General features: G+C 40.8%; 2 protein-coding genes across 4 annotated transcripts; one reads left to right on the top strand and one right to left on the bottom strand.

Moving 5' to 3' along the window:
* Nucleotides 1-861: 861 nt before the first annotated feature.
* Nucleotides 862-23,411, bottom strand: RTF2 (replication termination factor 2). Of its 2 annotated transcripts, none has more exons than XM_042834357.1 (9): nt 23,282-23,411; nt 22,192-22,286; nt 22,007-22,100; nt 21,677-21,816; nt 20,875-20,953; nt 5,715-5,828; nt 4,020-4,074; nt 3,849-3,941; nt 862-1,234 (listed from the first exon to the last, which is right to left on the bottom strand). In XM_042834357.1, the coding sequence occupies exons 1-9, from the start codon at nt 23,348-23,350 to the stop codon at nt 1,050-1,052; spliced, it is 924 nt and encodes a 307-aa protein (XP_042690291.1). In that variant the 5' UTR covers nt 23,351-23,411; the 3' UTR covers nt 862-1,049. The 2 variants fall into 2 exon arrangements, with proteins under 2 accessions (XP_042690291.1, XP_042690292.1); XM_042834358.1 differs by having other exon boundaries at nt 862-1,231.
* Nucleotides 9,264-18,032, top strand: LOC122168778 (beta-1,3-galactosyl-O-glycosyl-glycoprotein beta-1,6-N-acetylglucosaminyltransferase 7-like). Of its 2 annotated transcripts, none has more exons than XM_042834356.1 (5): nt 9,264-9,645; nt 12,053-12,180; nt 13,387-14,418; nt 14,758-14,853; nt 15,644-18,032. In XM_042834356.1, exons 3-5 carry the CDS (start codon nt 13,443-13,445, stop codon nt 15,868-15,870), a joined length of 1,299 nt encoding a protein of 432 aa, XP_042690290.1. In that variant the 5' UTR covers nt 9,264-9,645; nt 12,053-12,180; nt 13,387-13,442; the 3' UTR covers nt 15,871-18,032. The 2 variants fall into 2 exon arrangements, with proteins under 2 accessions (XP_042690290.1, XP_042690289.1); XM_042834355.1 differs by having other exon boundaries at nt 12,048-12,180.
* Nucleotides 23,412-23,582: the final 171 nt, after the last annotated feature.

Genomic DNA, 23,582 nt, shown 5'->3' with positions numbered 1-23,582 from the left:
CCCCAGATTTTGCTGTGATATGTAGATCCATCAACAAGAATGCATATAAACTCTACAGAGAGCCAGTGTTTAATTCTACCTATCAAAATAAAAACAAAATCCCAGCAGTTTCCTTCAACACGCCTGAACCATGAAGATCACCTACACAAATATAAGCACAACATTTGCATTTCCAATTAACCATTGCCAATTATAAATGGGGACACTTTCCAAAAGCAATGATGAGGATTAATTAATCATTTTCGCACACAAAAGTAACGCTGTGACATGCACAGGGGTTGTAAAAGCCACCTTCCTTCTGCCCTCCTATTCTGGTTGGTTTGAGCCAAGATCATTAAAGCAGATTTTAATTTTTAAAAAGGAAGAAGGAAAGGTGAAAAGCCTCCATGCCTCTTCCTGCTCATTGCAGGTATTACAGAATTCAAATATTCAGCTACTAAATCATTGCTATGGAATAGCAACTTTTTAATAGGACTCCTGGATGTGAAGAAAAGCTAAGAATAAAAAAAGCTAAGAATAAAAGGGCTAAAGGAAACCCCATGATAATGCACTATGATGGAAAGTTATTCTGTTCTAACACTAACAAAATAAGAGTTTATATGTCTGTGCAACTGAACACAAAGGGTCACAGCTCTGATATGTGTATCATTGAAAATGCCTAAAGAACCTTGAACCAAGATGAATTTCTGTGCTGATATAATGGAAACTTCAAATACAGTTGCAGCAAACATCAACAGGAGAGCAGGCAGATCCTCCCATCCTCATTCTCCTTCTGAGACTAGTTACTGTAGCAACTGGAGAAACAACAAAAGACACACAGGGTGAACAATCCATCATCTCAGCACGCCGATACAACACGGATTCTGGTTACCTATTTTTTATTGAACAGAAGCTGCAACTAACACAGATTCATTAGCTATCTGTTAGCTTACAAACAACTTGCAAACTGAATTCCAGGTAACATCAGTTACTTTCTGCATTGGAGTTGTACAAGGAAGCCTCAGGGAAGGAAAGCAGTGCTGAAGGTTACAATCAGGCTCGTCGCTGTTTCAGAAGCAGTACGCTGTGTGAGTAACCCAATTGGAACACTCTTCCTTTGGGCGTTTTGCTGAGCTGTGTGTTGTAAAAATAGACTTGTATGCCTCAGATTTCTCCTCGCTGTCTGCAATGGATCTCTTAGTGGCAGTAGAAGCCTTAGTGACTTTTCCAGGGACAGATGAACTTCTGTCATCTGCTAGAAAAAAAGGAATAGAATCACACATACGTGACAGCTCACAATTAAAAAAACAAAAAACCAACACAAAGAGGTTTTTACATTAATACTGGTCAAATTATTTAAAATACTGTAGGAACAGACAAGGAGCACGTGCATTTTCTCCACACACACAGAAAATGTAACTGAACTCAACCATAATGCGTTCCTGGCTCATAGAATTCATGCTGAAAATGCATTTATAAATCCTGGAGAGTAATTCTCTCCTACTCATGTAACCCCCTTGTGCTGTAACTCAGTACTGACAACATTTATTCCTGCCAGTGAAAAATGGCTCAGAACTTGAGTTTTAAGAAAGAAACATTAAAGTACTCCATTACTCTGAAGTATTGTCTGAAAATCAGCTATCAAATGACCACAGCTAAACTTGTGAAATACTGCCCCCAGGGAATCGATCTTCTCCCTTTATTCTTTGCAAAGTCATTTACAACAATTGTCCACATTCTTTTTTTTGGGGGGGGGGGTTAGGAAAAACACCCATCCCTCTGGTTTTGATACCATGTCTCTCAGTGTATTCTATCTACCACTAGAGAACCAACCAATCAAACAAAACCCAGCTAAAAGAAACTCGCTCTTTCTAAATGACTGCGTATCTTTCTCTGTTGCAGGAAGACAGTGTTTCAAAAAGCATGCAACAAACCTCTTGCACAAAGAAATTACTACACTGCAGCCTGCAGAAACTCCATACATCTCGTGCATCCTAGGCACAACTGCGTGTAAATAACTGGTGGGGAGCCTGAAAATGCACTTATCTGATTTCAGCATGCAGTCACAAGAATTCTATACGCAATTCTGAAACATGACTGATCAGATCCTTTTCATGTATTTGGAGAATGCTGCTTTTAATGGCACTAATAGTTGTCTGGAAAGAATTACCAAACAATGGATTTGAAAAAATGGATGTGTATGCTGCAAGTCCAGAAACCTTGGGGTGCCTTGTTCACAAATTAATTCCTATGCGACTGGCATTCCTCACTCCACGGATTTTTCTTTCTTTTCTCTCTCTCCTTCTATTCCCCTTCTGGTCAGTACAACTGCTGTCAGAAACAAACCAGCAACCTGACATTTCAAAAGACATGTCTTTCTCCTTTGCATTACTGGAAAAGAAAAAGACATCAAACATCATTAGAACCACTAGGCTCCTAAACGTCCTAGAGCAATTCAATAGATCTCAAATTAAAAGCTTTCAAAAGTTTAACCTTTATGAAAGCAGTGAATGGCAGGTGAAGCATTTCCAATGGCAATTCCATTTCTCAAACAGAGAAATGAAACTGTAGATAAATTATTATTAGATTCTTTAAACAGGTTATACTGTCTTTTCCTGTGGCTGCAGTACTTGAATTCTTCACCTTGAAACCTCAGACTGACTTGAAAAACACACCTGAATTTCTGTACGAAGACATCAGTATTAACTGAAGATGTCAAAAAACACAGTATGTGTTTCCTACAGAGAATCCACTATCCTTTGGATTAACAGAGAGGCAAATTTATTTGTAGTTTCATGGCAATTGTAGATACATCAATACATCCTAACATTCTATTCCAGTGCTACCAGAGGCACACAGCAAACCAACAGCTGAAATAAATGACTACAAGTCAAGCCATCAGCTCGGGATGTTTTAATACACTTCACTGAACTGAGCTGTCATGGAAGATTTTTTTTTGACCACCTGCACTCTGGGAAAACAATAAAACAGATGCACCAAACCCTTGTCTATATAGCTGTGTGAATAAGAATTTCTGATTTCATTTGTTCACGTTGATTTCCACCAACTCAAAGCTTAGCAGCAATGAAATGACATAAGCAGGTTTGCCATGACCAATTGAAAAAAATGCAATTTGGCCAAGAGTGTTTATTACTTGATTAGTTCTCACCACAACACTCACCACTCACAAGCATGTGCAGAGTCTGTAGTTTTAGGTATTATGAAACCACAATAAGAAGTCAATTCCCACTATACTGATATTTACCAAAATTCACTACATGATGGAAGTAGATGAGACAAACTGGGCAGAATGAGGAAGAACTGACAGAGTTGCAGCAGAGTCAGTTCTGTAGTTGTGTACACTTTTTGCAGACAGTATTGCAAAACTCTGTTTTAAGAAAAAGCTGAGTACAGTTCCTATTGAGCAAGGAGCTTTGTGCCTTTCGTAAGCTCATGAGGCAGCCTCCTACTCCAGCTTGAAAAGACAGCCTTTAGGACATGCTTTGAAAAGAGTGGATTCTTTGAAATAGCAAGCCACGAAATCATGGCTCACATGGAGACTGGAACTGACCTCTTATTGCTGAGAAAAATAATACATTAGGTAGGCTGTGAAGAAGCTCAAAAGTCAGAATGGGGGGAACTGAAAATATAAAAAAGTATGAAGCAGAAAAGAATACACAAGGTGAGGTGAGAAAAGTGACAGACTTTAACCTAAATGTGTCTTTAAAAAAAAGACTCACAAATAAACGAAGTAACAGGGCAGCTTCTGGAAACTCCAGTGCAAAACTGTCAGACATGGATCACAATATTTTCCAAGCATATCTACTAGTGTGCTTTTTTCACACTTAGATGAAAGCACATCCACCAACCTGAGCTTTTGGTGAAGACGATTTGTCTCTTCTCCCCAGAGCTGGAGGCGATGCAGTCCTTTCTGTTCTTCACTTTAGAGGGACCTGCAGAATCTATGAAATAAAAAAGTGGAACTGTCTTTCTGTTTCACGGCTTCTAAGAGTGCAGCTGATGCACAGCTGTGCAATTACCTTCAGTGGTGACTTGCAGGGCAGCTGATTCTGCTGACTTACATTTCTTTGACTTCTGAAACAACACAAGCAGAAATCTGATGATGTACTGATTCCCAGTTTGCATTTGATAGACACACAGCTTGCCACAGTTTTATGTCTCACACATTGAAACTGTTCCTTCCACAATATCGCTCCATACTTTTACATTATTTATATAAGGCAAAAATAATAATGTCAGAAACCTTAAAGGAATCCTGAAGAAAACCATACAGGCCAGAACTAAACCATCCAGCTTTGCTATTTTGGTTTGTACACTTTGCAGTGGGGCAGCAGGAGGGATAATCACCAATGTAAACTCATGCTCTGGACCCACTTGTGGGACAGGAAATGGAAGGACTTCCAACAGGACACAGTAACTGTAATTGATAAAGATACTTTTCATTAAGAAATTCAGAATAATCCCACATCTTATATCGCATCTTTTCATTTAGTTCATTGAAAAATCCCTTCTGGGTAACTTGCATTAACTGGGTCCTTTATTGCAAATTCCTCAGGAAGAAAAGGTGTGAGTAATTGAAAAATTTTAAAAGCATCTGTGGACCAGATTTTCCAAGCTAATTTATGATTGTCCAGATGAAAAAAAGAGAACAAACAAAAAAAAACCCCACAAACAGCAGCAACAACAAGTATCCCATTACTGGCTTGGGTTACATAAAATGCCAACGTGAAAAAGAAAGATGCATTAGAACAGCCATTAGAAAGCAGACTGCATACACTCAGAATGGAGCACATAACTCAACGATGTCAGACAAACACAATGAAAATAAATTATTGAAATATTTTATGAGAATTAAGAGAATCCATGCTGTGAAGAACGTGGTTAACGCTTTGGGAAAAAGATGCCACACCACAAGTTGCTGCAGAGCACGGCCAGAAGGTGGTGGTAGAGCAGCACAATGCTGACAGCAGGCCAGGCTTTCCCGGAGCTCTTCACTGTAAATGCACAAAACAAAGCCACCCTTATTTTCAGGGCGCTTTTGTCTTTGTTATTGCTGATTTAGAAAGAAAGGCTACCTCCCATTATCTGGCAACATTATGTATAGTACATATGAATGTAGGTGAGCATATATATATTTCATCATGGGCACACATGAGAAATTAGAACTTGAAAAGATTGCTAGAGAAGTGTTAGCTCCTTCTTCTTCATGCTTTGTCTTACGGGCAGGAAGACAGGCAGCTCACTGCACTGCTGTCATTTGACAATTCTGTGCCATGCAGCAACTGCTACTTGACAGAACAGCAGTATACATGAGAGTGCACAGTAGGGATATTTTGATGGCATTCTGCCTGTTTAAATTAAAAAAAAATATATGCCAAGACAGCGAGAATAATCACTGTCATTAATCAGGACTGTTAAGAACTGCAGAACACAACCACACTTCTTGGCTTCGTTATACCTGTATCACTGAATTCCATGATTTTCAGAGCACCGTGCCTGCTAGTCACAAGACAGATTCCAGCAGATACAAGGTGAGCATACTGTGAGTGGAATATGGACACAGCATCTCACAAGCTCTGCTTTTAGAAGTGCACTGAAGTACAACACAGCACACCAAGTCCATCTTCCAGCGGGTATAAAGAGCAGCAGAAAAAGTTATGTGACCTGACAGAAGATTGCATCACACAAAATAACTCAATATACAATAAGATTACCTTTTCTAATTTACTTTTGAGTCTTCTGTCCTCCATTCTTTTCTTCAGTACTTCCACATCTTCTTTATTACCATTAAGGATAATCACATCTTCCTCTTGAAAGGGAACACCACACTTCAAGGCAAGAGGAAAAAAATCACCACTTTTTCAGTATCTTCATCCCAGCGCACCTTTGCTAGAACTAACCCCTCTGATTACCCTCTTCTCTCCAAGGAGTTCTCTAATCTTTCCCTTTGCTGCTTGTCTTTTCCAATATTTCTTCTCATTGTTTCATACAGCCCTTATAACACCAAAGGGAAAATCATGGTAGGTTCTACTACTGAGCAGAACAGCACCGACCGTTGGTACCTCGTTCTCACAGAAAGAAAAGCATTCAGCTCTGTAGTGAATCATGAACTTCTGACAACCACATCTAACAGCAGCTCCCACACCAATCTGCACAGCATATTCTAAAAGAATTCCAGAGCCATGACAATATTGGTTTTTTTTCACTTGTGAATGCATTTGATTAAGACCTAAGCAGTACAGCACTGCATTTTTCCACTCACTGACAGTCATATAAAAAACAATGCCTGAGAGCAGCAATTCATTTAAACAAAGGAGCCACGAAAATGGCATTATTCATTAACCCAGCCCTGTTATCTCACTGTACTTCACCTGATTTATTAAACACTACCAAGTTTTACATTTTCAAAGAGCATTTATTAATTAATCTGGATTATATAAGTAATCTGCTTCATGTAACTTGCTTCCTGATTGAGTACACAGATGTCTGCACAATTTTTAATCATCTGGAAAACACCCAGCACATCCACTATGGCATTTGCCATTTTAAGATCTCATTAGTTTTTTACGTTTACATTTCTTTTTAATTTTGGTAAATCCAGAGGCTTTCTGCAAATCTGCAGGATTGGTTCATGTTCCTCTCTGTTACCACTCCTCTGTTTTCTGCATTGAGGTTTGTAAAGGTTACTCATGTACTGGTAGCAGGCATTAAGGTACCATACATACCTTTCACTTGTTCAATTACAACAAACACAGGTAACCCAAGTGATGAACAGTTTGAAAAATGAATAGTGGGGCACTGTGGCAGAGAAGTAAGGGTTGCAGAGATGAATATTCAGTGCATTGGGCAGAGCAGTGAGTCAGAAGTGGGAGAGCAGCCTGTTTTTCCATCGCTGCTCAATGAGCTACTGTTGGAAATAGCAGCTCAGTCTGAGCTCAGGCATTTGGGAGTGAGAAGTCTCCCAGTCAGGACAGACCACAGTCTTTATCCTGAGGACAGAACAACTGGAACAGTTCTGATTCCAAAGAAGCCCTCCATGCTCACTTCTCGTTGATGTTCTTCTGAATGCAGCAGGAACTGCACACAGCCACCTACAGACTAATGACTTAGGAAGTAGTTTTTGAAATCACATCCTATCAAGCATATGAAACCACAAGGTTGCTTCCTGCAGTGAAAGTTCACGTGAAAGCACTCTAACCTTCATAAATGTTTTTATAAAGGAAAGAAATTCCGGGCTCTCATCTGGAAAACACAGATGGAACTCTTCTAAAGTGAAACTGCACTGACTCCCCCTTCTCCAGTTTCCCTATTTACAGTAGATAGTAGTATTAATTCTGGTTGCTTTTTTTTTTTTTTTAGAAGCAATCACTGTTTCTTCATGAAAAAAAAAATAATTCAAGTACTTGAAACGTTTGTGTGAAAAACAAAGGAATTTCAGCTTTGCAAATTCAGGAAGGTTATTCCTTCTGGTCAAGGTGTTCTCTGGCAGATGTTTGTCTGGCAATATCACAAGGTCTCCTTGCTGTACCTTGTTTATACTGGGACTTTAAATACGTATGAAGGTACTTGCCACAGTTCCTTGATACTATTGCAGCACTCTGAACAGAAGACACCCCAATGAACTTGAACACTATTCTGAAATGGACAAAGGCATCAGAACAGCAGCTTGCAGAGCTGTGGGTGAGACTCAGGGTAACTGAAGAGCTGTAAGCTGAAGGGATTTACACTGAAGGACGTGCTGGATGGGCTGTGTAGGTTTTGCCCAGATGTCCTTTCAGGATCCAATCACAAAAGCATAAAAGTACATTTGTGACACCAAAATGGCCTAACATACATCAGGGAATTATTTAAAGGCTGTGCACATACAATTAAGACGTCTTCAAAAGCTGATATTATACATTTATATGTATGCTATATATCCTACAAACAGCCTATGATTCCGTAACACATGTGAACACAGCCACCCACCATCAACTTTACACCCTGAAGACTTAAAATCACGGGAACAATCAGGTTATTTTAATAGGGTAGGAGAGTTGTCTTCATTAGAGAACAAAGGTGCTGGGTTTTTTTGTTTGTTTGTTCGTTTTCAGTAATAACAAAATCATCTTCTGTGGCCGAAACTTAGCAGACAACATTTGTACCCAATTCCTTGCTGTTCATTACTTCTGATAGCCATTATTTTGTTCAGTGTTTCAGATTAGTTCCATCCATGACTACTGCAGCCTCATAATACAATTAGATAACAGGCAAATACATTCCCATTATCTAGGTATTTACATCAGCATAAAATCTAATGCCCTACAGAAACCTGAAAGTCATTTCCTGAACTACGAACACCAAATTAACTCCTGCAGTCCTCCCACATGTGACCATTATGAACAAGGCAGGAGTCGATACTCTTCCAAAACCACTTCTCTCCAGAACAGGGGATGTGCATCCCCACGTCCCATCCATTCCTTTTTAGACAGGGCAACATGCAGAGATGGCACTGAGCAGACATGCTATTCAGCCAAGGACCAAGCCAGCATTCATTTACCAGCCACACAAGCTTGACGAATTAACAGCTGCAAGAGACAGTAATCGTTAACTACGAACATGAGAGAGTTTTCCAGAAGTTCCTTCACTGGAAGGGCAGCACTGCAGGAGCTGTGAGCAGCACTTCTGGCGCTGTGTCTGAGCAGCAATGGCACAAAGACTGATGTATAACCTGGGATGAGTGGGAAAGTCTCCTCCACACACTGCACGTCCTGTGCTGAGCCCTTTCTCTCAGGAGTTACACAGCATCCACTACAGCAGGCTGCCCGAGCTGCAGCCTCTATTCATACAGCTTCCCTTCAAGTCAGTGAGTTTTCTATCTGCTGTTCCTGCAGCTGTGCCCTAATTTACTTTGAGGTTTTCTCTTTATTTCCAAGCAGTATTCTATTTTTATCTGTAAGTATCCAAAATACGCCAGCCTTCCCACCCCACTTACTGCAACAGCTTTGCAAATCCAGTAAACCTGAACTGTTAATTTTTCACTTATTAAAACCCCCAAGAGTCCTAATAAAAGCACAAACAGTGAACAGTTCAGGAGGATGACATTTCATGCATTATCCCTTCAGTGCCAGACATCAGTGGAAACAACCAGAGGCATTTCCTTCCTATGCTTCTTTGCTGCAATCTGGAAAGTTTCAGCAGGCAAACAGTTAAGAAGGAAGAGGGAGGAGGAGGAGGAGGAGAAAGGGCAGCTTTCCCTCCCATTCTCATCATCCAGCACACTCTGCTAGCAGCACTGGGGTTAAAGCCTTGGAGGTAAACCACAACTATTTACAATCATCAGCAATGCACTCTACGTATCTGAAAGTCTGATTTCAGGCCTTTTAAAGACTGTTTCTGAACAGCGGCACCAAAAATTTGGAGAAGCTCACATTTTCTCTTATTATCGTGAAGCAGAGGACGTTTCTTCTGAAGCTGAACAGCAGAATAAATATGCTAAGCATCGCAGGGAACCAGATCAAGTCGTGTTAATGTTTAACCCCTTTCAGTTCTATGAAATTTCCACACAAGCAACAGAATGAAGAACGCTGCCTGAGTGTTGCTGAAGGACAACAGGACCCTATTTATTTTTATTATGCTGCCTTCTCCTGGCTGACTCTGGACAAGGTAAGATGAAATAAATTACATTCTTGGACTTCAGGTTTTTCACTCTCTTAAATAAAGCACAAAATAGTCTAATTTTTATGAAAAAAATTCACTTCAGAAAGGCCATTTCACTTTAGCAGAATACTCGAGCCTGCAGTTGGGGTCTGTTTGTTTTTACTCTGTCATTGATGTGCAGGACAGGTTGGCCATTACTACAAGCACTGTTTACATCAAAAGTCTCAACGTTTACAAATATGTGGTTTACTTCTGTTCCAAACAGCTTAGCATCTCACAAGCATGTATCTCAGGGGTTGAAGTAGCTCCTGTAGTATTTGACTGAAATTGCAATAAGGTCAAGTACACCATCCAACAACAAAATCATAGATAGGAAAGTAAGTCTCCAAAAATCTGTTTGTATTTATGGGTAAATATTGATGTAATATTCAAATAAGAATGCTCTAGAATGTATAAGGTGGTACAATTTGGGATTGAAGAACATTTTCATTTACTTGATACGTGTCACAACGCAGAGGCAGAATCAGCATACTCACCCAGGCTGACTGAAAAAGCTAAGTAAAAAGCAGTTAAAAACACCAATTTTACAAATGAGTTTATTGAGGACTAAATTAGTATTCACTTGCTTATGCAGGCCTTAGTGTAAACATCTTTCAGATGACAGACAGACGTAAAAATATTTGGAAATACAAGAGCTACAGCCTTTTCACTGTGTAATTATTAGAAGATGAAGCATTCCTAAGCCTACATTAACATCAACCAGTTCAAAGGGTACAGACAGAGCAGGAGGTTCAGAGAGGCAACGCTGCACTCTGAAACCCTACAGCAGGAAGAAACAGTGAGCTGTGAAATGATCCCATCCTAACTCTGAAATGCACTGCAACATATACAGTTAATGGGGCTTTTATAAACTGAGGTGATATTTCACAGGCCTGCTTTCAGGTATAATTGAATTTTTCTCCAGAGTTTACCTTTAATGGAGTTGGATTAAGACAGTAACTCTCCATTAGGTAACTGTCCATTAGGACAGCAGCCCAAGGGTGCATGACCATCCCTACAATAGGCTGTTCTCTGAAGAACGCCACTCTCAGCACTTCTAAAAATTAAGACAACTTCATGCTCTGAGTTTAACAAACCTACCCATAGTACAGAACAGGCTGAGTTTCAATACCTACAGCTGCATTCCAGCATAAGAAAACTGAAAGACAAGGCAGCCTTGGGTAGTCTGGAGTGTGGATGTTCTTAATGGTAAGAAATGATCTTGCTCTTCAAGGGCAGGACTATGGTAACACAGATCTTCACAGCAGGTCACAGAGCTGGGGCTAGGAGACTCTTGTAAGTCTCCTAGACTGCATTCAGAACAAGACTAACAGAGACAATTCCAGCCCCAGAACCATTAACACACAAGCAGAAAGTTAGTTTGTGAATTCTGTAATATATACTGAGGTTGAAAGATGTCAAGTTTTGCTCTTGTTGGAAAGGCTTCATCATTAAGTCATTCCCCAGAATCATTTAACCATGGGGGAAGGAATTATTTCCTCTTGGCTGACAGCAGTGTTTGTATGCCCTTATGCTGCTATATAAAACACAGCTTCTAGATGCTACACATTCAGTAGGAAAAAATCCATAGTAAATACTTAATCTGAAACATCCCTGGAAGCTACAAAGTGATGGGCAATAAGAATTTCAGGGATGGAACAAAGAGGTTACAGCTTGGATCTGCAGAGAGCTAACCTTCACAAACTGTGCAGAGCTGTGATGAACTAAAAAAAAACCAAAACAAAAAATCCAACACGTAATAAACAATGGAAAAGCAGAAAAGCTGACAGAATGCTCATGCTGTACAGACAGATGCTGTTTTCCAAGCAAGTCCCAAACATTTCTGTAACTGCGCAGTACCTTCAGTGAAATTTTTATGTCCAGAATGTGAAGTTCCACAGAGATCTCATCACATTCACTATTTCAAAGTAACCGTAATGTCTCTCCTTTAATTATTCACTAAGAACAAACTGTTTTTTCTAGCTTCGGCTCCAAAAAGGTTCAGTGTTTCTGTAACACTCCCTCCCCAACTTCTGCTTTTGCTAATGGCCCTTATGCAAATCCCTGCTTGGCTCTGGCAGTCAGCTGGTAGCAGCCTGCAGCACCACCCTCGTCCTTTCCACTGCAGAAATCCTTACTTCCACCTTACACTGCCATTCCTTTTCCCTTCCTCTTTGTGTGATATTGAAAGATTGAAGTGGACTCGAGCTGCTGAAGTTTTGTTTTTTTTTTTCCATGCAAATGGCTGAAAGACAATCAAGGTTGTTTACACAGTAAATTTATCCCTTGGGAGCAGCTGAGGGGAAAAAAAAAAATACATTCCCCTGGGCCTTGATTTCCTCCTGTTTTTCTTTGGCCTTTGCGTTCAGTGCAGACCGAAGAGCTCCGCTGATGGAACACAGAATCAAAATGGATGAATCCTCCACCTAACACACCAATCCACTTTCCAGAATGCTCAGTGGAAAAGAGGCATTCATCCAGCATGAAATGCAGTGCATACTGGTAAGCACAACAAAATAAGTACATTTCTTCCTGACAACCTAATGGATCTTAAGATATGACTACTATACAGTATCTGTTCTCTTGGTATGAATTCTGTATTTTTAATGCTTTTAAAATCCTTAGTCTCTCTTTTTTTCTCCTTACTTTCACTACAATGCCCTCTTTATTTTCAAGCTTCTAAAACAGTCCTAAGCCATGTTTTCTTTTTTAAAATTATTTCCCACTTTTATCTAATGAAAACCCAGAGTCTTTGAAGTACAACAGCATTGAGATAAAAAACTACATTTACAAGAAGATGCTTGTTCTCCATTCTTATATAATGACAAATATGTTATGATGCAATGTATGGGATATTTATAGGTTGAATTATAAAATTTGTTAAAAACAAGTTCACTAAATAAGGTAGAATTCAACAGGAGATGAATTCTCTTTAAAATACAAATGAAGTATTTCTTGATTATTAAGCTTAATGACAGCTGATGACCCTTCCTCTGCTGCAGGGAATTTTCTCTAGGAAAGGGATACAGACCTCCTGTAGGAGCTGGAGGACTCAGGACTGCTGCATTTGTGACGTTTCAGCAAGAAAGATGCATGCAGGGAAAAAAAAAATCACAATGGAAAAAATGAGGTGCTTTCCAAAGCACTTCAACAAAGTCGTCAAGAGAAGGGGGAAAAAAGTCTCCAACAAGTTAGAAATGCCTGCTCACTTCATAGGATAAAGAACAGTGCATACTGTGGATTGCATTTTAGTGTTCCCCTTTTGGTTATTTCATACAATTGTTGCTGACCTGATTTACTGAATCCTGGTCCTCCACAGCAGAACGTGAGGTTGCCAGGCCTCAAGCAAATCCCAGCAATGAGTGCCCCTTAGCTGCAGTGCTCACAGACTCCCCAGCTCTGAGGGCTGGACCCCAACCAACCTGCACTGGTTGTACAATTAACTTCTATATTATTGGCCATTTGGTAATTAGTGTACAAAGCCATTTGGGATCCTTTGCCTAATTTTGTTTGTCATAGGAAGAGCACCTCGTGGTCTGTAAGTACTGTTTCCAGTGCACTGCAGCGTGAGCACAGGCACACAAACAGTCCTTCCTAGTAACTGGAAAGAGTAACCTCAGCCTTAACAAAAGCACTACTACTGTGTCACCAATTAAAAGAAGAGAGTCAATAGGGTTGTCTCCATCTCTATCTCAATCTTCCTTTCAGATAATCTGCACGCCTAATTAAGCTATGATCAGAAGACAGTATCTGGATAATAGAAGATGAACCCACTCGATGCAACAAAATCAGGATTTTTACTGTGCATTGCTGTCTGTATGTTCATCTACACTTTCATCTACCTGAAGGACACGCTTTCTGCAGAGCAAGAGCAACAGAAATTTAGCACAAACAGAGCAGAGTGTGGATTTTACCCAGATGAACTTTGTCCAGCTCTTTTTGTGGGGAAAACTGCGGCCCTTAAAATTGGAAGCATTTGTCAGAACACCTACAGACCTGCAGCACTCAGCTGTGTTCAGACCTCATGCAACTGCTCCACAGTTCTCAAGGCTCTGCACTTTATAACGAGACCACTGTCAGATGAAGAAGGAAATTTCTCACTGGCGTACATTATCACAATCCACAAGGAGCTGGAGATGTTTGTAAAGCTGCTAAGAGCTATTTATACACCTCAGAATATTTACTGCATACACGTTGATGAGAAGTCACCAACAGATTATAAAGCTGCTGTACAAAACATTGTGAATTGCTTCGAAAATATTTTTATTTCCTCAAAAAGGGAGAGCGTTGTTTATGCAGGATTTTCAAGGCTACAGGCTGATATTAACTGCATGAGAGATCTGGTTCATTCCAAAATCCAATGGAATTATGTTATTAATCTGTGTGGCCAAGATTATCCTATTAAAACAAACAAAGACATTATAAAATATATCAAAAGTAAATGGAATGGTAAAAATATGACTCCCGGGGTAGTCCAACCACTTCACATGAAGCACAGGACACAGGTTAGTTACAGAGAATACGTGCATTCTGGAGTGTCGTATGTGTATCCCACAAAGAATGCAAAAGCTAAACCTCCATACAACTTGACCATATATTTTGGTAGTGCCTATTACATATTAACTAAAGAATTTGTAGAGTTTACACTGACTGATGCACGTGCAAAAGACTTGCTTGAATGGTCAAGAGACACGTACAGTCCGGATGAGCACTACTGGGTCACACTGAACCGTCTGCAGGGTAAGATTTATGTTATTTCTATTAAGAGCAACCTCTGCACCAACAGCACTGGGGCATGGGACAGAGCTGAGTTCTGTTCCAGAGCTTAACAACACCCTGAGTTACACTGCATGGATGTGGTCATTCAGTCTTGATGCTGCTCCTTTAAACCCTATCTTATGATGGCTAAGAAATAGAGCTTGATTCTAGAGAAGTCCTACTTAAGGTGCAGACCATTAGCTATCAGTTAAAGAAGAGTTAATTAAAAAAGTAAATTTTTACTGTGATAAAGCTCATGTTCTCAAAATTATCCCCCACATAAGTAGAAAGGAATCTCATCAGAACTTTACTCTTGTAAAGATGCCCCAGGTGCTACACCACACGCAGACTGGGAAGGAAACATACGAGCCATTAAATGGAAAGATCAAGAAGGAACCGTACACAAAGGCTGCAAAGGTAAGGTGAGATTTTATCGTGAGCTACAATTGCATTCACTGCTAGTTATGTATCATGCATTGAACTAGCCTCTGTGGGAACACTTTCTTTTGTGGAATTATCACATAAAACAACCGCCCATCTGCTGTATCCAACCCAAATACCTTCTGACACACTGTTGCAAAGACCGTCACAGTATCCACCTGCTGACCGCCCTTCTCCCAACCCCCCACTTGCAACAGCTCCACAATTCAATGGGCCAACAACAGAACTGCACGTGTGCATATGTTCTTATTGTGCAAGTTTCTTTGTACTCAATTACCTTCCTCTGTTTGCATTCACCAACGCCCTCGTTAGACTTTCAGTTTTAGTGAGAAGTGAGGGTGTTACTCAGCAACACGTTTGTCAGATACAGCAGAACTGAATGAAACCTCCTCAATCCGATTTACGGAAGCAGGACAGTGCTGACACGTGGAATAAAAGGCAAAAGATAGTTAAATATACATAACTGCAAACTCAACCAGGAAAGCGCTGCCTTCTTAAAAATGGATCCAAATGAGGTAGGAGAACTTCAGCTGTCCCACCACGAGACAAGCACTGTCAGAGGAGCAGGTGGAGACAGCACGCATCCAGTTATGTAAAACACAAAATCAGAACAGCCTGGAAATTTTAGACCCAGGGCTAACCTCTGTTATTTCAGTGTGTGAAGTCAAGAGGTAACAGGTGTTAGCAACCCCACAGCATGAAGATATTCTTTCAGGATTCCCTGCAGCTTTCCTCTGCTTGCAGACACTTCAATTTGTCTTTGCAGGTCATTACATCAGAGACATTTGTGTCTATGGACTGGGGGATTTACAGTGGATTATCGAATCGCCTCACTTGTTTGCCAACAAATTTGAGCCTGCAACGTATCCACTGGTGATGGACTGCCTAGAGAGACGCCACAGGCTGAAAGTGCTGCACCAGGCAGAGGTCCCAATTGAAGATGACTGGCGTTTCCAGGAACAGAACTCTTTCAACATGAAGCTGGATGTTTGAGATTAACTGAAATGTAAATGTACACCCAGAATACTGAGAACCCATCAGTGTTTTCACCCATAGACTTCATTCGCTTGGTGCACTGCTTACCCCCGTGCTGTGATGCTGTACTACTGTTTGACCAGTGAAATAGGCAGTTAGTGTTACTCACTACAGTAACAGAAAGAGCAACGGCTGCTAAAGGATTAATTCCTACAGAAAATGATTTCTGTAAGAAGGGGGAAGTTCATAATCTTCTAAGTGACTGATTTAACTGGAAAATACACATTCCCCATGTCTGTAGCTGAAGAAAAAAAAAAGAGGACTAAGTGGTATAAAAGTAACAAGATGGAAGTAATGACTGAACAAAGGTGAAATACGAAGAGTACAAGCTAACTAAAGTCATGTCTGCTGTATGCTTTATGAAGCAGATTGCTCTGAGTGGCAAATGTGTCACTAAAGCTGCAGAGCTTGCAGAGAAGCAGATGACAGCCAGTTTCACACACAGCCCATCTCACCGCCATTCATGGCCAGCTGCACTTCTCATTTCATTGTGTAGCATGGCAACACCACTCATGCACTATTCATGTTTTGCTCTTACTAAAAAGGGTGTCTGTATCAGTAACAGTAGTAGGTGTCCTGCAACACTGTGTTTACTTCAAGTCCTTGTTTTTCATCCTCTGCAGGCATTTAGGGCTAGGAGACATAGGAAATGGGAAGCCAGGGAACAAAGGCAGAGTGAAAAACTGTTTATCAATCCCCACAGCTTCCCTGAATCTTGACAACTGGAGATAACACCCAGAAGCATCCAGGATAAGGATCTTATTTCCCAGATCCTTTGCAGCCAACTGCAGTTCTAATCAGCCTGCACAAAGAAAGTGGCTTTTTATATCAACCGAAGCCAAAACAGGGAATAGGAATATAAAGAGATCGAGGATGCAGCCCTCCTCCAGGTGGGAGCTGCTCCCCCCCTTCCCCTTAAGGACTCTTAAATAAATCCTCTCAACTGTGCCACAGAAGAGACTGGAGATAGATAGGGGACAGAGCAGAGTTGGTGGTGAATCCTGAGAAGTCATCTCAGGTTTTCCTCCTTTAAAAGGTTTTTATTTTTTTTGCAAAAATGCAGCCAAAAAGTTCATTCCATTAAATCCAAACAAGCTTCAATTTTTGGTATTAACTCTGATGGAATCGAGTAAAAAACATCCTGTTATTTGTAAGTTCACTTGATTAGAAACTACAAATTGTAAAGAAATGTCTGTGAGCAATTCAGATGTAAGCTTCAATATACACCCCAAATATTACTCATTTTGCAGAAAAACTTACATATTAAGTATTTTTCAAAAAAAAAAAAAAAACAACAACAAAACCCACAAAACTGAATTAACAAATGCCCCAGAGCAGAACAAACACATTTCCTGGAACTGTAATGCTTATTTTCCCACACAAGTTCCTTGGAAACAATGCTTTTCAATGAACTTTAACCTAAAGAAGGACCATCTGGTCCCTATTTATTTACAGAAACTTACAAACTCAACCCAAAGGCCTGGACTCAGCCTACTCACAGCCAACCCCACGGCTGACTATTGCTGAAGACATTCCTTTATGGATGGAAGGAAAGGAACAAGTCAGTCGGCACGCTGAATGGCCTTCTGAATCCAACTCTGACACTGCTGGCTCTCTGCACATATTAGAGGGAACAAATTGCACAGTAACTCCTCTCCAAACAACACAGCAAGGTGCTCCCAGCATTTCTTTCTCCACTCCATGCTGGCTTTAAAAGCACAAATGTAACATTCCTCACTGCTGTCTCTATAGAGAATGCAGTACCTAGCTTTCACTGTTCATCATGCCATGCAGAACAATTGTGTTTCACCTCTGAATTGAATGAGGAAAGTAGGAACTACTTTCAGATTGGCTCAGCTTGCAGGAACTCATCAATCTGAGGAAAAAAAACCAACAAGCAGCTTTCTTCTTGAAAACAAAAATTACAACTTCACCAACATCAGCTGAAGAAAGGTACAGGTGAGCAAACCTCCTTCCCTAAAGGATTTTATTGTTTAAATCACAAAATTATATACATATAAAAGCCCTGATTAATGCACCCATTCTTAATCATTAAGAAACATCATTTTAGCCATTGCTGAGTAATCACAACATCATCAATTTCTCATAGTGTAGCTTTTTTGTTTGTTTTTTTTTTTTAGTTCTATCAACAGCTTAAAAAAAATCAAGTAATAAACCAGTGAAAGCTGAAAGCATTTAACATGCCTTACAAAACCATTCACATGATCAATCTGCTCTCACACAGCTCCTGATGTTCACTAATTTTTGTAACTGCTGCTCTAAGCACAAAGTGGCAGCGTGCCGTGCTCCAAGGAGACCCTGGGCTCTGTAACACACTGCACACACATTAACACACATCTGAGAGATGAATGCACAATTTCTATTTCAGAAAGCCTGTGGAACACTTTCAATAGCTCTATATCTAAGGTAAACATTTGATTGTTTAACGTGGCACAGATTTTAGTAGGTAAGATATACTTCTGGCATGTATGAAAGCCTGTTAAATGTAGAAACGCTTCCAAAAGAAGCTGTAAAGAGAAGCAAGAGACTACACTTGAAAAACCTGGTTAAAAAAGAGGTTTGTACAATGGTCATAAGCAAGGAACTAATTAAACAAAGTACAAGGAATATTATAACAATTCATCTGTACTTCTCACTGCCTTCTGGCCCCTCTGTGCAGTAGGTTTCATCAATCTCAGAAGCTGGATGCCCCTTCTGATTATGCCAGAACCACGGCATTTTCAGCACTGAGTGAGCACAGAGCTCCTGTACAATTCCACCCTTTACTTCAATCAGTGTCATCATTCCTGTCTTAATGACAGGAATCTGCACAGAGGAAGCAGAATCAGAGCAGCCCCATCACAAATGTCACAGACAGCCTATTCAGAACATGGTAAAACAGATGTTTGGTGGCTCCACTGCATGCTCTCAGCCCTTCTCCATCCTCAAGCTGCCCTACTACGTGCCACACATTCACTGATTCCCTTGATAAGGCATCTGGAACAGCTTTATCATCTCATCTGTATAATCCCTGTGTTACACAGATTGATCAGAAGTCTGGAAGTTTCAGCACAAGTTCAACAATCATTGCTCTGCCAACAAACAGACTGCCACAGATTAGCACTGAGAGCCTTGTTCAAGACACCTTCAAATAGAAAAAATGATTTTGCAAGTATAGTTGTTCTTTTAATTTAATTTTAGTAGTCTGATGGAGAATCAAAACACTCAGCAAGTGAAAAGCTCTCGCTTAAAAGTGCAGATTTTAACCTGATATTTTTTATGTCACATTCAGTCCTTCCTGAAGAACAGCAGGCAGGAAGCAGATGGAGCAGAAAGCTGCTGAGTCAGGGCTCCGTGCTGCACGGCACCAAATGCCTTCATCACGGAGCAAAGTTGCTGCTCTTCCTTCCTCTTAACAGTCACATCCTGTACATTTCAGCACCCATCTTCCCACTGCTATTTACAACCTCCTTCCTTTGCTCTATAAAACTTCAAAAAAATGCCTTAGAAAAGATGCATGTCTGTGTAAAACCAGTGTAAAAAAAAACAGTCTGTGTAAAATCAGTTCAGCTACTTCGTGTAAAGCTCCTACTGAGGAATTACTTTTATTTTGAAATGAATTTTTATTGATCACTGAAATGAAAAGACTGCTTCATCTCCCATGCACTTAAGCTCTATAAAGCCTTCTAAATCCAGGACAGCAGCAAACACTGCCAAGGTAAACCAAAGGAGACTGAATTCTTAATCTGGTGTTTTTCTAGTTCCTTGGGTTAGGCAGTGGCCTGCTTTTAAACACTTGTTTCACAATAAGCACGTTGCTGTGTCATTGTATCTATGAGCTGCCACAGAAATAATTAAAAAAAAAAAATATGGAGAAGTGAGCAGAGAGAAGCTGACTGTGGGATCTCCCAGTGGAAAGTGGTTTATCACTTTCTGGGTTCTGATGAACCAAGCCAGGAGATCCAGAAAGGAAGGAACCCTCTGCTCTGAGCAAAGGAAAATAATTCCCCATAGCTCCACAAAGCATAGCATTTTCTGACACCTTGTAGCACATGAACATATGAGCTTTGTGACCTTGCTGACAGAACACCAGACTGCAGACTGCCTGCTGGCACTCGCTGAAGAAGAGATGTTCAGCAATGTTTTTCCTGCATCATTGATGCATCTCTTCACAAAGTCCTCTAGGAAACAGTTGTTTACATGTTAGCAGGCTTTCAAACCTGGTCTGCAGGCTTATAGGTGAGATTAATGCACAAGAATAGCTTGTTTTGAAAGTGCTTTCCTGAATTTCACGGCAGTAGAAAAAAAGAGCTGCTATCCATCTGGATTTCCCAGTTTGCATTTATACCACAAATCTCAGCTCGAGATGAAGCAAGATCAGATTCTAACATATGAAAAGAAAGCCTGGGTGCTAAGAGTGCAGAGACAAAGACAGGATTGCTCTTCCTGAAGCACTCATCAAATCACACATCTGACTCACCGTGGCCCACATGGATCCCACAGGATCCATTCTGGTTCCAAACTAAACGTTCTTAAGCCAGCAGAAGAAACATTGCATCCAGCAACCACAATATTCAAACCCTGCACCTCAGAGAGTTTTTGCATTTTGAAAGAATGCCTACCTGACAGCAACACTTCTTTGTTAAGAAGCAATTTCTAATCCTAGCATTAGCACAATACACAACACTACTTTTCCTCTATGATTTTTTTCCAGTTCACTTTACTGCATTGCTGTATAAAGACAGAATGTGCTGGGGAAATTCAGGTAATTAGGGCTACATATACACAAACTGGCAGCTACTAATCTGCATATTGAAATGAAAAAAAACCAGAACACTTTAAAATAGTAGACAAGAACACAGTTCTGCATGCATACATATAAACACATATGTACACACACACGTCCATCTGTCTCTGAGGGTCACTGTAACCCCATTGCTATTAAAGCTAAGAAAAACCCACCTTGTGACAAACTTCTGTTTTAATTTCTTTGAGAGCACGTTCAGAGAACACACAGCCACAGTTCCTCAGGAAGCAAAACCTTTAAAGAAAAGGCAACAGATCATTTTTAATAAACTGTGTGTCTAAAATACGTATCTGCAAGCTCACAATGTCACCCTTTTCATTTCAAATTCTTTAGGGAGAGCTACTCTTAATCCTCTCCATCATCCTCACACGAAGAAAAACTGCCCTACGGTGGCCCTGAGGAAAACGGGTTTACTTTTCAGGTTCTCTCTTTAATTCCATCTGAATAACTGTAATTATTCACTTAAGGAAGAAACACTTTGCAGCTGTTAAGCTGTGAACCCAACCCCTCTCATCTATCAGAGTTAAAATGCACAGAAAAAGAAATTCCAAGTGTGCCCAAACTGAATGGAAAGGAAAGCCTTTCTTCAGCCAAATAATAATAATTAAAAAATTGATACTAGCATTTGAATACAATTTGCTCTACTACAAGGGGGGGGGTCCTCACTCAACCTTTCTCCCCTTATCCATGTCAGTCACCCATGGTTTAGCCCTCAAACCTTGAAATCTCTCATTCACTGTAAACATTACTCTTAACTCTTCTATCATACACATACTTTGACTCCAGAAAGGGGTAACTTTTCATCCTTAAAGGGGAAAAGATGAAAAGAATGCAGGACATCTATTCCCCATAAAGACATACACGACCTACATCATTTACACTTCTTCACTTGCTACAGATTCCACTTTACATTGCAGCCACTTTTATAACCTACATTCAGAAATGTAAACTACTGACCTGTGCCTTCCATTCATTTCCAACCCCACCACAGGGCATATAAAGCGTGCAGACTGCATGTCATCATACGTGTCACCTTTTTTACTTTCTTTATCACCACTCCAAGCTGGATTATCTGCAAGGTTTAGTTCTGTTACATTCTGAAAGATAAAAAGCAAATAAGACTTCAGCTGCTTTACTGATGATTTTTCAGGCATGACCAAATTCCCAGAGATTTTTTCCACTGCAATTTTTTTCTTTAGCAAATTTGTTGGTAGTGAGATGAGAAGCCAATTGAGGTCTCACAGGACTTTGAGTTCTGTGGTACTCTTTAGTGTTAAACCTTCTTACCTTAATGCTCTTGATATGTGATGCAGCTTCCATGGGAGTTTTATCAGCTGACTTGTCCAACAAAAATTCAATGACAGCATCTTTATTATACAACCTACAAAAGAAAATTTTTAGTAATCCTATTTAATGCCCATAACATTCTTTTATTCACAAATCAGCACCTTTCAACACAGAGAACATCATACCTGCCTAGCTCACAGGCCACTATGGGGCGACATAACTTCTCCTGACTCAGAGTGCAGTAATACCACCTTGCCACCAATTCAGCAGTTTTGTCAACCTAAAGAAAAAAAAGTAATAATACTTTTAAAACAGCTTTTCTATTCACAAGTTATACATTAAATTCAAATAACACTTGAAGCGTTAATCAAATCCCCAGGCATCTCACCAAAACTACTCCCTCTGTTGCTCCATGAAGTATCAGCAAAAACTCGTGATCACTTTTGAGCTGTTGAAAATGTTTCTGCATCTTGGGGCCAGCTTGCTAACTCTAAGTCAGTTTTCTCACTTTCTGACACCTCCATCTCTACACTTCCCTCATTTACTGTTTTTCACACTTCATGTTATCTATGATGCATCTCCACAGCACCACATTTCAGACCCACTTGATCCAAATTTCAGTCCCCATAAGGAGCAAAAGTAACAAGAAAAACAAATCTAGGGATATTGATATGATAGCTGAAAGTTCAGTTTTAAAACAAAAATTTATTATTTGACCACAGAGAAAGGCTGAGATTTGAAGCTACTTCAGTTGGCATAACGTAGCAGTATGGCCACAGTCTGACATGGAACAGAAATGCTATTTATTTGCTTATATTATTAAAGGTTATCTGTACAACTGCTCTGATGTTTGCTGTGATGTTTTTCCTAACTTTAATCCCGGTGACAGTGCCGTGTCCAACGCTGCAAGAATGCAATCAGATGGAATGAAATCGAGCCACACCGGCTGCCTGGTGCCACTACACACGGCACCCCAGATGCGTCGCAGCAAATACCGCATCCCTAACGAAGCACGCTCCAACCCCGTGCTATTAAAAGGCTACGCATGCCTGTAATCCCTCCCAGAGTATAAAGCGGCTTTCACCACAGCCCCCACTATCGCCCCAGGTACAGAAAGGCGCTCCCGCCCCGCTCCCAGCACCAGACCCGACACCCAGGTGCGAACCAGCCCTGCCTCCCACAGGCCGTGGGCCCGAGCTCAGGGCCCAGCCTTACAAAACCGGCCCGGCAGCCGCCCGCCGAGATCCCCGCCGCCCTCGCGCAGCACCCCCCAACCTTGACGGCTTTGCGAGGCCCCTTGACCAGCTCGTGCCGCTTGGGGATGGTGCCGCCATCGCATCCCATCTCGCTACGCTTCCCTGCTCTCTTCCCGATGGACCTCAAACTTCCGGTTTTTGACTTCCGGTTGAGGACTTCCGGCCGAAGACTTCCGGTCTACCCCGAAAGTGTCACAGAGGCCGCTCACCAATCAGCAGCAGAGGGCGGGACTCACAGCGGGCCGCCCGCAGAGCGCATCGCTGTGCCCAGCAGGGGGCGCCCTCTGCCCCCTTCGTGCCCGAAGCCGCTTTTCTTCATT

Source organism: Centrocercus urophasianus, unplaced genomic scaffold (genome assembly GCF_019232065.1).
Source record: "Centrocercus urophasianus isolate 14NV4802_14NV808 unplaced genomic scaffold, USGS_Curo_1.0 seq_46, whole genome shotgun sequence".
NCBI classification, from domain to species: domain Eukaryota; kingdom Metazoa; phylum Chordata; class Aves; order Galliformes; family Phasianidae; genus Centrocercus; species Centrocercus urophasianus.
Note: the sequence above shows the minus strand (reverse complement) of the source record. Positions and strands in the feature narration are given on the sequence as shown.